This window comes from Sceloporus occidentalis, unplaced genomic scaffold, assembly GCF_023333645.1.
Source record: "Sceloporus occidentalis isolate IW3139 unplaced genomic scaffold, rSceOcc1.0.p SCAF_7, whole genome shotgun sequence".
Classification (NCBI taxonomy): Eukaryota; Metazoa; Chordata; class Lepidosauria; order Squamata; family Phrynosomatidae; genus Sceloporus; species Sceloporus occidentalis.
In genome coordinates, this window is record NW_028316987.1 from 11,372,557 (window position 1) to 11,385,677 (window position 13,121).

The 13,121-nt window shown below is 40.1% G+C and overlaps 1 protein-coding gene across 1 annotated transcript in view; it reads left to right on the top strand.

Moving 5' to 3' along the window:
* Positions 1 to 13,121, top strand: part of IKZF3 (IKAROS family zinc finger 3) — a 50,277-nt gene that overhangs the window by 19,072 nt on the left and 18,084 nt on the right. Inside the window, exons 4-6 of the mRNA XM_089531196.1 lie at positions 5,781 to 6,050; positions 6,664 to 6,831; positions 11,274 to 11,390. Coding sequence (XP_089387322.1) covers positions 5,781 to 6,050; positions 6,664 to 6,831; positions 11,274 to 11,390 — 555 coding nt within the window. The remainder of the gene's footprint in view (positions 1 to 5,780; positions 6,051 to 6,663; positions 6,832 to 11,273; positions 11,391 to 13,121) is intronic.

A 13,121-nucleotide genomic window follows, 5' to 3' on the forward strand; every position in this document is an offset into this window, starting at 1 on the left:
CCCAGTTTTTCTCTCCTCCTCCCTCTTGCCCCCTTTGTCTGCAGCTTACTTCACTTGCTGAAAACCAAGTTCAAAGTGCAAACATAGTTTGCATTCAGCAGGAAGAAGACAAGAGGGGAGAACATGCTGCCCTTCCTGTAGGCTTAAACAAAAGCAACATGCTGCAGCCTCTCCTAGCTTGTGTGTTTTTTCTCATTAATTTGCCATCTTAACCACACTCTCTTGCTGCTTAGCTACATGTGTCCCAGTTTCCATCTGCAAAATGTTGAACTGTGTGGGAGCATAGTTTTCCTTTTAAGTTCCTTATGGATTTAAATTTCTAACATAAGATTTTGTTTTGTTTGGAATTCGGTGAGTGATCTAGATTCTAGCACATTTCCTATTATAAACAGTCTGTGAAATGTCTGAGTATGTAAAAAATTATTTTAATTAGATTTCTCCACCCCCATGAGTATTGAATACTATTCCCATAAACCATTCCAGATCAGGACTGTTCATCTACCTTAGTCCAAAAGATTAATTTTCTCATGTTCAGTTCAGGCTGTGCATTTTTCTTGTAGTGGGGAAAGGATTTAGCCACCTATAAACAGGTGTGGAAACCATATCTCTTCTTGGAGCTAATTTTCTGTGAGCGTTGGGAGGATGATGAGCAATAACAGTCAAATTTCAAAGGCTGATAAATGGGAAAGGGCAGCTAGTATCTCTTCCTTCATTATGGGTGCTATCCTAAATAGGTTTACTGGCTAGGTAGGCTCTGTGATTTCAGTGAAGCTTCTAACTTCATAGAGTTACTACGGTCTAACAGCACAATCCAATGCATGCCTGTTCAGAAGTTAATCCCATTGAATTCAGTGAGGGTTACTCATTTTAAGTGTATACTTGGTTGCAGCATCAATTGAGAGAAGCCTTTAGCATTCCCAGCAGACAATGCTTTTATGTTAATATTATATATGTATGTATGTATGTATGTATGTATGTCCCCCCCAGGGATAGCCATGTTGGCTACATAGCAAAGTACAGTGCCATTCAAAATCCACAAAACAGTGATACCTTTACTGGGCCATTCAAAATGCACATTACACACATTATAAGTGTTCAAAGCCCCATTGGGTTCTTCATCAAGCAAAGGCATTAAAAACTGTACAGAAGAAAGAAAGAGGGGAAATGACAATATTAGCCATAACCCTGCATTTGGTGAAGACATTCTGGTTGTTGTCCTAAATTCAGGTCAGGGACGTAGCTAGGATTTTAGGAAGGGGGGGGGGGGGTCCAGACTAAGCGCCACCATTATAATGGGGCTTGAGTGCAGCGGCGCAGCAGCACAAACCATTCATTTTTCTAATGGAAGGGGGGGGGGTCCGGACCCCAAGAAACCCCCCCCCCTTGGCTACGTCCCTGTTCAGGTGGTACTGAAGGGTATTCATGCAGTTGGGCCCTTACTTCTGGCCATGTGTGACCTAGGAGAGTCGATCCAGGCAGTAAACTTTAAAAATCATTAAATGCCATTAAAATCTGTTTAAATTCCAGTTTTTAAGTTGTGAGTGTAACATGTAGCCAGAAAAGGCTTCAAGGTCAGATAATGTTGTCTTCTATGCAGATTAAAACCCAAATAGAACTGCTATACTCCTGAAATAAAACACTGAGCAAGGCAGGGCCTCAAAAAAGTCTACCATGTGCGTAATGGTTATCAGATTATTTCTTAAGAACGATTCTTTTCTCACAGTTCCTGCTTTCTGTCCTTTTTACATGGCCAGCACATGTTTTCCGCATTTTTCTTCTTCTCTAAAGTGCCAGCATGCAAACTGAAAATCACTCAAGCTTTTGTTTGGAGGAAACTTCAACAGCCGGAGCATGGCAGAGGTTTCAGTCAGGAGAGCTCAGGTGCATCCTTTCAGTTCCTTATCAAAAGTTATCAAAGTCAGAGATGTAGTATGCAGAGGCAGGTGGCCTCGAGGGAAGTTAAATGGCAGGTATGTTCCCCTGGGGGACTATTAGAAGAATGTGCAGTAAGAATTATACATCTGTGCATGACTTCCCAGGCAAAAATCCCTAAATAGGAGAAGAGCATTGTTTCGTACTTCCACTTCTCCTAGCAGGGGCAGCATTTGGCACTATCAGTTTCCATGTGTGAAGATGGTACTGGAGACTTGTGGCTTCATTTGTAACATCTGTTTCTTTAGAGTATCCAACCTCAGCACTGGACAGCAGGGAAGGCCCCCAGGCAAACTTTGCAGCTCTATAAAGCAACATCAGGTTCTGAAAAGCAACAGCTTTCTTTAGAGACCTTATCACACCAGACTTTTTCTTGCAAGATTATTTCTTGTCAGCCAGCTGTAAAACTCAGACCTTCCCCACACATACTGCACCGGTTATTTTTAACTGCCAAAATGCATCTCCTTTCAGTCTCACCCAAACAAGTATTCAGATGCACCTCAAAGCAAACATCTCCCATTAGGTGATGATATTACAGAAGCCTTGAGGGCAGGTTGATATACATATATGCATATAGGTCTGGGTGCCACTTTTATAGCCTAGCCTCACAGACTACTGAAAAATAAAACAAAAAACCCAAAGTGGCCAGAAATCCACTTCTGGTTGTTAAAAATAGGTACTCTTAATGTAAAACAGTACAGGGAAGCCTTGCAACCTATTTAAAAGGTAAATTGTTCCCCCTTGAGCAATTAATCTTTTGGGGCCAGCAAAACATTGGTCTGGAGGTGCTAGAGGTGTTGAATGCTGCAAAAGTATCCCAGGGATCAATATAGGTACTGCAAGTACTGTACATCAACACTTATTTTAAAAAAGGAACCATCTCCCAGTGAAAGGCAAAAATGTAACCTGTCTTGGAATCACCAGTCCTCTATTTATTTTCATCCATCAGCCTTTATTCTGAGCACAAATAGTTATGCCTGCTAGAATTTTGTAATTTCTTTGTCATTGTTTTCCTTTGCATCATCCTTTCTATCCTTTGTGCCCCTAGATTTTACCCTCGACTTACCCATGGGTCATATCAAAATCAATAATTCTGACCCCAAAACTTGCCCTCGATTTATACATGAGGTTGACTTATAGTCGAAACTATACCGTAAAAGTGGAATGGTTAAGTGGACGCTATTGTTTCAGCCATTGTTCAGTCTTAGAGCCTATTCTGAATGCCAAGAGTACTTGTGTGGGGACAATGAAGGAGACATGCTGACTATATACCTCCCACTAGAATAAGTACCACTAATATCCCCTGCATGGGCAGGAGAGAGAGTTTTTAATAAAGCAGAAAATAAGGCTATGCTTGGACCAATGTAGAATCAAGACAATACATTTCAGTTTCATTTTTTACACAGTCACAGACTTGTTAAAACAAAGGAATAAAGACATATATCATTAAAAATATAAAAGCCTGAACTAATTTCCTAAATAGAGTAATTCTTGCTTTCTCCTATGCTGTTTTGATTTATTATGAGAACCATAACTCTCAATGTCTTCAGACTAATAATATTACCACTTTCATTATCTTTTTCACAGATCTTGAATTCCTATGGAATTGGTCTATCTTTAAAATAATTTTTTAAAAATGTAGACTTTTTGCCATGTATTTCTTCCTCAACCTACTCAGCTACAAATGGAACCACAGAGTCATGTGTTATATCCCCAAGTGAACGCCAGCCAATGTTTGTTATTTCAGAAGTAACAAGCATCCCTGGGATTATTTCATTTGCTAAATGCAGAAAATGATTTTTTTTCATTCTAACTGTAAGAGCATGATGTTGGGACTGAGAAAAATTGAGAGAACTAGGTTTGGGTGCTTTAACACTGTTTCTCATTTTTAAATGTTGTGCATTTTAGTCCTTCCCAATTAAATTAGCATTTATTCATCTGACCATTTTAAGAAATAATCTGTAAGGAATATATAACAAGCCACTGGCAGTTCAAATTGCCAAGCAGGAGAAAAAAACCTGTTTAAAAACCTCCAAATAAGAAGACTCTATCACACTATGAGGGAGTGTGTCCCACTATCAAACAGCCCTTACTGTCAGGAATTTCCTCCTAATGTTTAGGTGGAATCTCTTTTCCTGTAACTCACATCCATTGTTCCTATTCTCTGGAGCAGCAGAAAACAAGCTTGCTCCATCCTCAATATGACATCCATTCAAATACTTAAACAGGGCTATCATATCACCTCTTAACTGCCTCTTCTCCAGACTAAGCATACCCAGCTCCCTAAGTCTCTCCTCATAGGGCATGGTTTTCAGACTTCCTCTGTTCTATGTAATTGATTCAGCTGTTATCTGCTTTACATACACTATTTTGTTTCTGCTAGCCATAGACAGGGTTAGGAGTTGGACAGGGCATGTCCTGACAACAAGAAAACAGGTGTGAAACAGACAGGCATAAAAAGCCGGCTTTTGGGCATCTTGGGGTCATGGTGTACAGATGACATACTCTCCCAAGATACTTGGAAGATGACTTCAAGCTGCCCAGCTGCCCGGATGTGGGTCAGCTTCCAGGTGCTTTGGCGGCACTGCATTTATACACCACACTCTGCCAGAGAGCCTTAAAACTGGCTTCTAGCCATGGTGGGGAGGAAAAGGTGGCTTTTTGCCAAAAAGGAGCAGCTATTTGCCATTTCTTTTTTGGCTGGCAAAAAGTCATATTGGGGCCATGGCGTGCAGTTGCCACAGTCCCAATCCGCCTTCAGAAAGGGCAGTCTGTTTCACTCCTTAGTTAACACCTATACAGTATTGATTGTATAAAGACTATCTTAGAAACATAAAGGGTGCAAATTTTGTCATGGTATCAATGAAATTTAATGGGGGGGGGGGGATGAAACATGAGATTTTTAGGTAAAGACATTAAAACCAGATATATTTAAGGATGTCTCGGCGATGAGTTGTGATATTATTTTATTTTATTTTTTTAATGAAAAGCAATTTTGAATAGAAAAATGAAAGGTAGCAGAAGAAGAATTGGAGGAAGAGACCATTCCTTTCCCACAACTGGTGGTGGTGGTAGATGGTGGAATAAGGAAAAGTGAGTGGAAGGTAGAAATTATCAGGATTCCCTGTTCAAAGTGCCAGAAGACTCTCTTGGGGTGTGTGTGATTGTGAGTGTGTTGGGGTGTATGTGTGTGTGTGTGATCCCATTCAGCATACTAATAAATAAGGAAAAATAGACCATGTATTTTATCTATTTCTTTGTTTATTGTTTAAAGTGTGTGGACATAGAAACAAGAAGGAGCAGTCCATGCTGCATCCACACTGCAGAAATAATCCACTTGGACACACCTTAACTGCCATGGCTCCATGCTATGGAATTCTGGGCTTTGTAGTTTGTTATGGCACCAGATGTCTCTAAATGTCTCATAAAACTACAGTTCCCAGAATTCCACAGCATTGAGCCATGACAGTTAAAGTGTTCTCAAACTGGATTATTTCTGCAGTGTGGATGCAGCCTCAAAATGACATTATATGTAGTTGACTGAGGTGGCACTAGTTGCTAATTTGGATGAGCCCATAGTCACTTAGTACTAATTTTGTAGTACACTATAGAGACTTGTGTCTTTTCCCCTCCTTGTTCTTTTTTTACTATTGTGGGTAGTTGTGCCCAAGAGAAAACTGAATGCCAAAAGGACAGGTGTTACAATGGCATTACACTTGCAATTGAATCAAAACTGTCTCTAAAAATGTTATAAAAATATGGGAGAAGCAAAGAAGAAAATTGAGAAAATACAATATACAATACTTGGGGGTCTTTTTGAACATGTCTCTCATCTCATGTGCCTCCAGGCTCAGAAGATGGCTTCCCTAAAGTCAAAGGGGAATACATTGAAAAAGAGGATGATGTTTTGAATTCTGAGTCAATGGAAACTCGAGTAGAGCCTGGGGTCCTTTACAACTGCCGGCAGGAGTACGGAGAGTACAACAGCGTTGAACTAGAGAGGCATGCTGGGCCATACGACCTCATCAGGCCAGCTGGTGGAAAACTCAGTTGTGACATTTGTGGATTGGGCTGTGTCAGTCTCAACGTTTTGATGGTTCACAAGCGCAGCCACACTGGTAATTATTCTTAGCCATCCAGGACAAGGGGCATGTTGAAAATGTTTGATCTAAGGATGTTCCGTTAACCAGTAATATGCTAGTAAGATAGTAATCCCTGTCAAAATTTTCAGAAGGTGCTTGTGGCATGCCATGCCATGCCTTGACAATTACGAGTCACACTCAGGAGAGTGACTCAGTGGTACATTTAGAAACACAGACAATAGCAATAGCAATAGCAGCTACATTTCTATACCACTTCATACTGAACTAAGCAGTATCTAAAGATGTTTACAACATATAAGCTAATTGCCCCCAACAAGCTGGGTACTCATTTTAGTGACCTCAGAAGGATGCCAAGCTGAGTTGACCATGGAGCCCCTGGCTGGAATTGAACTCACAACCTTGTGACTGTGAGTGAGTGGCTGCAGTGCCGGCAGATAATGAGATGCCCAAAGGCTTGGTTACTATAACTTTTATACACTTTGCATGTAAACTTTTCTGGTAAAGTCCACCACTGAGTTAACATTGTGAACAGGGAGATGTGCTACAATTTGTATTATATGCCTTTTTGTAGAGATTTCAATGTTGTATAAATTGCAATTAAATGCCTTTTTCCTCCTCCTTCCTTAAGGAGAGCGACCTTTCCATTGTAATCAGTGTGGAGCCTCCTTTACTCAGAAGGGCAACCTTCTCCGTCATGTTAAACTTCACACCGGAGAAAAGCCATTCAAATGTCACCTTTGTAGCTATGCTTGCCAGAGGAGAGATGCACTCACCGGTCACTTAAGGACACATTCTGGTAAGTGACTTCAAAAAGTGACTGCAGTTTTTCTTTGGAATGGACCAATTTCCTTCCCTTCTTTTCTTACAATGTGTCTTTCGAGACCTTTGCACTCCCCACAACTATGAGTAATCATTTTGTAGCAGGAGATTACATGAATGTCAACTAACCACACACAAGGTTAATAAAGTCATTGATACTGATGTGTTCCACTTTTTGAGAAGAAAGTGGTGGAACTAGCAGCCACACACATCCCACCAACTTTTTATAAGCAATGAACAACATAAACAAAACTGATGGCTAGTCATAGTAGTAATCAATAATGTATGTTACATTATGTTTTTGCAAGTTTGATGTTGGTTGACTGAACTACTGTGATAGAAGAGAATGTTCATAGATGGTTTGTTTAGTATAGGGCATCAAAAGACATTAACAGACATGCTATAGGGAAAGGAGTAACTTTGTGATGCCCACTGAAGGTGGGAAAAGATAGGATGCCCCAGGAAATAGGAAAGCCAGGCTATAAGGGACCTAGAACCAAATAGCTGAACATTCAAAGCAGACAGTAGACTGGGAATGAGAAACTAGTGTTAAATGTACAAGGAAGCTTGAGGAAATTGGAGGATACCATTATAGGGCCAATGAGAAAGAGAGGTGGAGGACTCTGAGGAAACTTCATAGAATGTTAGGCCAGTGGATGCTGCATGTTATGATGGAAGGCTCAAGAAAGGTTCAAGAAAGTGATATAAAATGCAAAAAAGGCCCGGTCCAGACGGACGGGAAAGGACACCCTCGTCACGTGCGAGGGGTGGCGCTTCTAGACGCCCCTCGCCCCTCGCACGTGACAAGGGCGTCAAAATGGCGGCGCCCTGTACAGACAGGCACCGCCATTATGACATGCTGGATGCATAGTGTCTGCACATCACGGCGCTATTACGATGTCTCAAGTGCGCCATTGGTGCACTGCGACATCGTAATGGCATTGCAAGACGAACCCACTTTTTGCAGGGCTTTTTTGGTCCGTGGGGAAGTCCTGCGGTCTGGAGGCTGCAGCTTCCCCACGGACCAAAACTAGGCGCCAGGAGACCGTCCTTTTTGGACGGTCTGTCCCCTGCCAGAGACAACAAAAGGAAGAAATAGTAGTGAGAAGGTCAGATAGGGCAAAACCTGCCATAGGCTTCAAGGTCAGGAGGAGTTGTGGACTGCTGGCAAAAAGAAGTGAACAGGCAGAGGAAGGTTTGGTGGGTTAGGAGTGTGAGGCAACAAGTGATGTCCTTATTAATTATGGATACATTTGGTGTCTCATAATAATAATAATAATAATAAATGGTTTATTTGTATACCGCCCTTCCAAAGATCAGGGCGGTTCACAACAGTTAAAATTACATAAAAAGTTCCAGTATACAATATTAAAATACAAAACAACATAAAAAGAAAAACAACAACAAATGCCCCCGGGTTAGCAACCCATTGCCTGTGCGGCCTCTATGGTGGGGGGGCCTATAAGGACTAGTCGGGGAATGCGATGCCAAACAGGTGGGTCTTCAACTCCCGTTTGAATTGGGCCAGGGAGGTGACTGAGCGGAGCTCTATGGGCAGCATGTTCCAAAGGGCCGGGGCGGCGATGGAGAAAGACCTCCTAGAAGTGGAGGATAACCTCGCCCCGGGAACCCTAAGGAGTTGCTGCCCAGATGTTCTGAGGGTGCGAGGCGGGTGCGAGGCGGAATATAATAATCTTGATTACAAGATATTCGCAATGATTCTGGCAAACAGGTTAAAAAAATATTAAAGACCATAATTCATGAAGATCAGAATGGATTCATACCAAGTGGATGAATAAGATTCAATATGCGAACAATTATGAATACTTTGGAATATTATAAAACAAATAAAGAAAAAAATTACTTTTGATTTTTGTCGACGCCAAAAAGGCGTTTGACAATGTAAAATGGCTTTTTCTGTTCGAAACGCTTAAACAAATGGGTTTTGGGGACAATTTCTTAGAAACTATAAAAAACATCTACAAACATCAAAAAGTTTATATATTAATAAATGGAGAAAAGACACCAGAGTTCCTTATAGATAAAGGGACAAGACAGGGCTGTCCCTTGTCCCCCCTGTTATTTATTTCTGTTCTGGAAGTCCTTTTAAATTCTGTAAGAGAAAATTCAGAAATTAGAGGCATAAGAGTTAAAAATAAGGAGATAAAGTTAAAAGCTTTTGCAGATGATTTCGTTTTAATACTAGACAATCCCCTAAAAAGTATGGAAACATTAAAGCAAGAATTGGAAACCTTTGGAAAACTAGCGAGTTTTAAAGTGAATAAAAATAAAACTTGTTTATTAACAAAGAATATTAATAAAAAAGAAAGAAATTTAATAGAAGAAAAATTGGGTATTGTTTGGATGAAAGATTGGTGTGAACAGTGAAATAAGTAAATCAAATTCTATATTATTAGAACAATACAACATTCAGTACGGTTGGCATGCATATGTCTGGTACGATGGGCTTAAAAGGGATAAAGTCTTTAAGGATCACTTATTAAGCCAAACATTAATTAATAACTGGCTAATTGTAAAACAAATGTTTTATATTGGGCTTCCCTTTCAGGTCTCCCCACAAGAGACCCTTTTAGGCCAATGGGAGAAAGGTCGGAAGTGGTTTATGTACAGAGATATGCTGACCTATGATAATGAAGGAAATGTCAACTTAAGATCAAAAAATGAAATTGAAATTAGAACAAGCTCTCACATAAATTGGTTGAACTATATTCAGATTAAAGAAAGATTCATAAAGGATGTGAATTTATTTTGTTCTGAGAAAGAAGATAATGAATTGGACACTGTCTTAATGGAAGATGAAGGGAAAAAGTTATTAAGCAAAATCTATAATATCTTACTGAAAAAATATTTAGAAGAAGTGGAAATTAAGGATTTCATTATAAAATGGGCGCAGGAGCTGGGGTACAACTTAGATTTGGAAAAATGGGACAATGAAAGATTAAAAACAAAGAAATTTACTGTTGCACAATCATTAAAAGAAAACTATTTTAAAGTTGTAAATAGATGGTATCTCACACCATGTTCATTAGACAGAATGTATAAACTAAAGGATAACCGGTGTTGGAGATGCCAAAAGAAAGTGGGTACATACTTGCATATGGGGTGGCATTACCCATTTATAAAGTCTTTTTGGGTAAAGATTCATCTGGAAATTAAGTTGATATTAAAATTTGGTTTTGATTTGTTGCCAGAATTATATCTTCTAAACATGACCTCATTACTAGGACTTGATGAAGAAAAGAAATGTTGGAAAATATTATTATATTTAATATCTGCGGCTAGAATGATAGTAGCAAAGAATTGAAAATTACCACTTACTCCTTGAAGAGAAGATTGGCGAAGTGAAGGAACTAGATAGATTAACAGCATTGTTAAACAAAAAAGATATGGCTAAATGGGAAAAGGATTGGGAAGCCATGATATTTCATTTGACTGCTGCTTAGAAATGGGTTGCTCAAGAAGCAATAAGTGTGTGTGTGTGTGTGTGTGTGTGTGTGTGTGTGTGAATAAATGTAACAATTCTCTTGAGTTTAAAGATTTTTTGTTAATATATTAAAACTTACAGTTTCTTAGGAAAGCTTTATAAATAAGCTTATAAATTAATAGATTTATGTTTTGATTTTATATGTTACTTATGTCACACTGGATGAATGCAAGCTTTGTAAATAAGATATGTTATTATAACAAAATTTAAAATAAAATAATAATAAAATACTAAATAATAATAAAATACTTATTTGCATCCCGCCTCTCCCTTTTGAGGATCGAGGTGAGTAACAGGAAGCCAATGTAACAATTATCCTGCTCCACCTCAATTTCTTCTATGTGTAAAACAGCTATGATTGGGAATGAATGAGGGACATATACTGAGGAGGTTAGCCCACAGCAATCTAAAGTGACTTACCACTCCCGATTTGAAGCCAAATTCTGCCCCCTGGTTTTGTCGCATGGCTTTTGCCCCCAAAATCGCCATCCGGGTACAGCCCAATTTTAATACTGGTTCCTGAACTCACTCAAAGCTCCCGACTTTGAGAAATGGCCACCAAAGTGAGTTCAGGGACCAGTATTGGAGCCGGGCTGTATCTGGATGGCAGTTTTGGGTGCAAAAGCCATGCGATAAAACCAGGGGGCAGCCCAAATTTGGCTTTAAATTTAAATTTAAGTCGCTTTAAATTGCTGTGCACTAAGCTCCTGAGATGTTTTTGTCAACTATTTAGGTGTCCTGGCAAATTAGGCATCTAGAATTTTTTCCAGTCCTTGGTTCAACCTAGAAGGCTTGTTCTAAGGATGAACATAATTATAATATTGAGGACTTCCTTTGTTAACATTTTTGCTAAATGACCCCCCAAAAAACCCCAACCTGTGGATTTCTTATTTTTATTTTTTACTTATTTCTAGTGGAAAAACCATTCAAGTGTGAATTCTGTGGAAGGAGCTATAAGCAAAGAAGTTCTTTGGAAGAACACAAAGAAAGATGTCGAACGTATCTGCAGAATGCTAGCCTAAATGAAGCTGGTAAGCTCCTTAACATTTAGCTCTGTGTGGAAAATTCTTAATTAAGCTGGCATTCTGATGTAGTGCTTCTGAAACAGAGTCCTATGATCAATAATCTCCTTTTCTTTATAAGATATGGGAGCCTATGTGACTATTTGGACAGGTGGAGGAATTAAAATCATAGACGGATAGTGAATGTTATGAATAGCTAGGAAAAACCTGGGGACCTGGACACTATGTTTTCTGCAACAGGACTCTCTGAGGGCTATACCAGTCCTTCCACTGAATTCAAATATGACTGAATTCCCTCTTCTGGATCGTACTAAAAGGTACAAGGTCCTTTTTTCTAGAAGAGCATGGAAAATTTGCATTCTTGGGAAAAGAAAGGGGAATTGGGGAGGCCAGAAGGAGGCTGCAGACAAAAAAACTAGCCTTGAGGGCTCATATGAGCCAGAATCCTGCATTGCATTTGTACGTTTCCCCAGGTTAAGCTGAGGTGGAATGGAAGTACATCTATTGCCATTGTTGTTGGGAGAAGGCAACGGTTCATGACTGGTCAAGTGCTATTCAACATCTTTATCAATGACCTGGATGACAGAATTGGGAGCATACTTATCAAATTTGCAGATGACACCAAATTAGGAGGAATAGCTAATACTCCAGAGGACAGGATCAAAATTCAAAATGACCTGAATAGACTAGAAAGCTGGGCCAAAGCTAACAAAATGAATTTCAACTCGGAGAAATGTAAGGTACTGCACTTAGGGCAGAAAAATGAAATGCACAGATATAGGATGGGTGACACCTGGCTGAATGGAACTACGTGTGAAAGGGATCTAGGAGTCCAAGTAGACCACAAGTTGAACATGAGTGAACAGTGTGATGCGGCAGCTAAAAAGGCCAATGCTATTTTAGGCTGCATCAATAGAAGTATAGTGTCTAGATCAAGAGAAGTAATAGTGCCACTGTATTCTGCTTTGGTCAGGCCCCACCTAGAATATTGTGTCCAGTTCTGGGCGCCACAATTCAGAAAGGACATTGAGAAACTGGAGCGTGTCCAAAGGAGGGCGACAAAAATGGTGAAGGGTCTGGAAACCATGCCCTATGAGGAACGACTTAGGGAGCTGGGGATGTTTAGCCTGGAGAAAAGAAGGTTAAGAGGTGATATGACAGCCCTGTTTAAATATTTGAAAGGATGTCATATTGAGGAGGGAGCAAGCTTGTTTTCTGCTGCTCCAGAGAACAGGACCTGGAACAATGGATGTAAGCTGAAGGAAAAGAGATTCCACCTCAACATTAGGAAGAACTTCCTGACAGTAAGGGCTGTTCGATAGTGGAATGCACTTCCTTGGAAGGTGATAGAGTCTCCTTCCTTGGAGGTCTTTAAACAGAGGCTGGATGGCCATCTGTCAGGGATGCTTTGATTTGGATTTCCTGCATGGCAGGGGGTTGGACTGGATGGCCCTAGTGGTCTCTTCCAACTCTACGATTCTATGATTCTATGATTCTAAGTTCTCCCAAACTTGCTTCCCCATATTGCCCTAGGAGGCTCAACAGTGCCTTATCCCCCTGAAATGGAAATCTAGAAATGAGGTTGGAAGCAGATAATATCCTTTGCAGATCTTTGAGCCTTCCTCCAGCCTCCTTCTGCCACCTTAAAAACCTGCTTTGGAGGGCTGAAAAACTCTCCAGCGCAGGTTTTTAGCAGTGGAGAAGCTGCTGCAGGAAGGGGACAGAAAACCCTGATGCAAA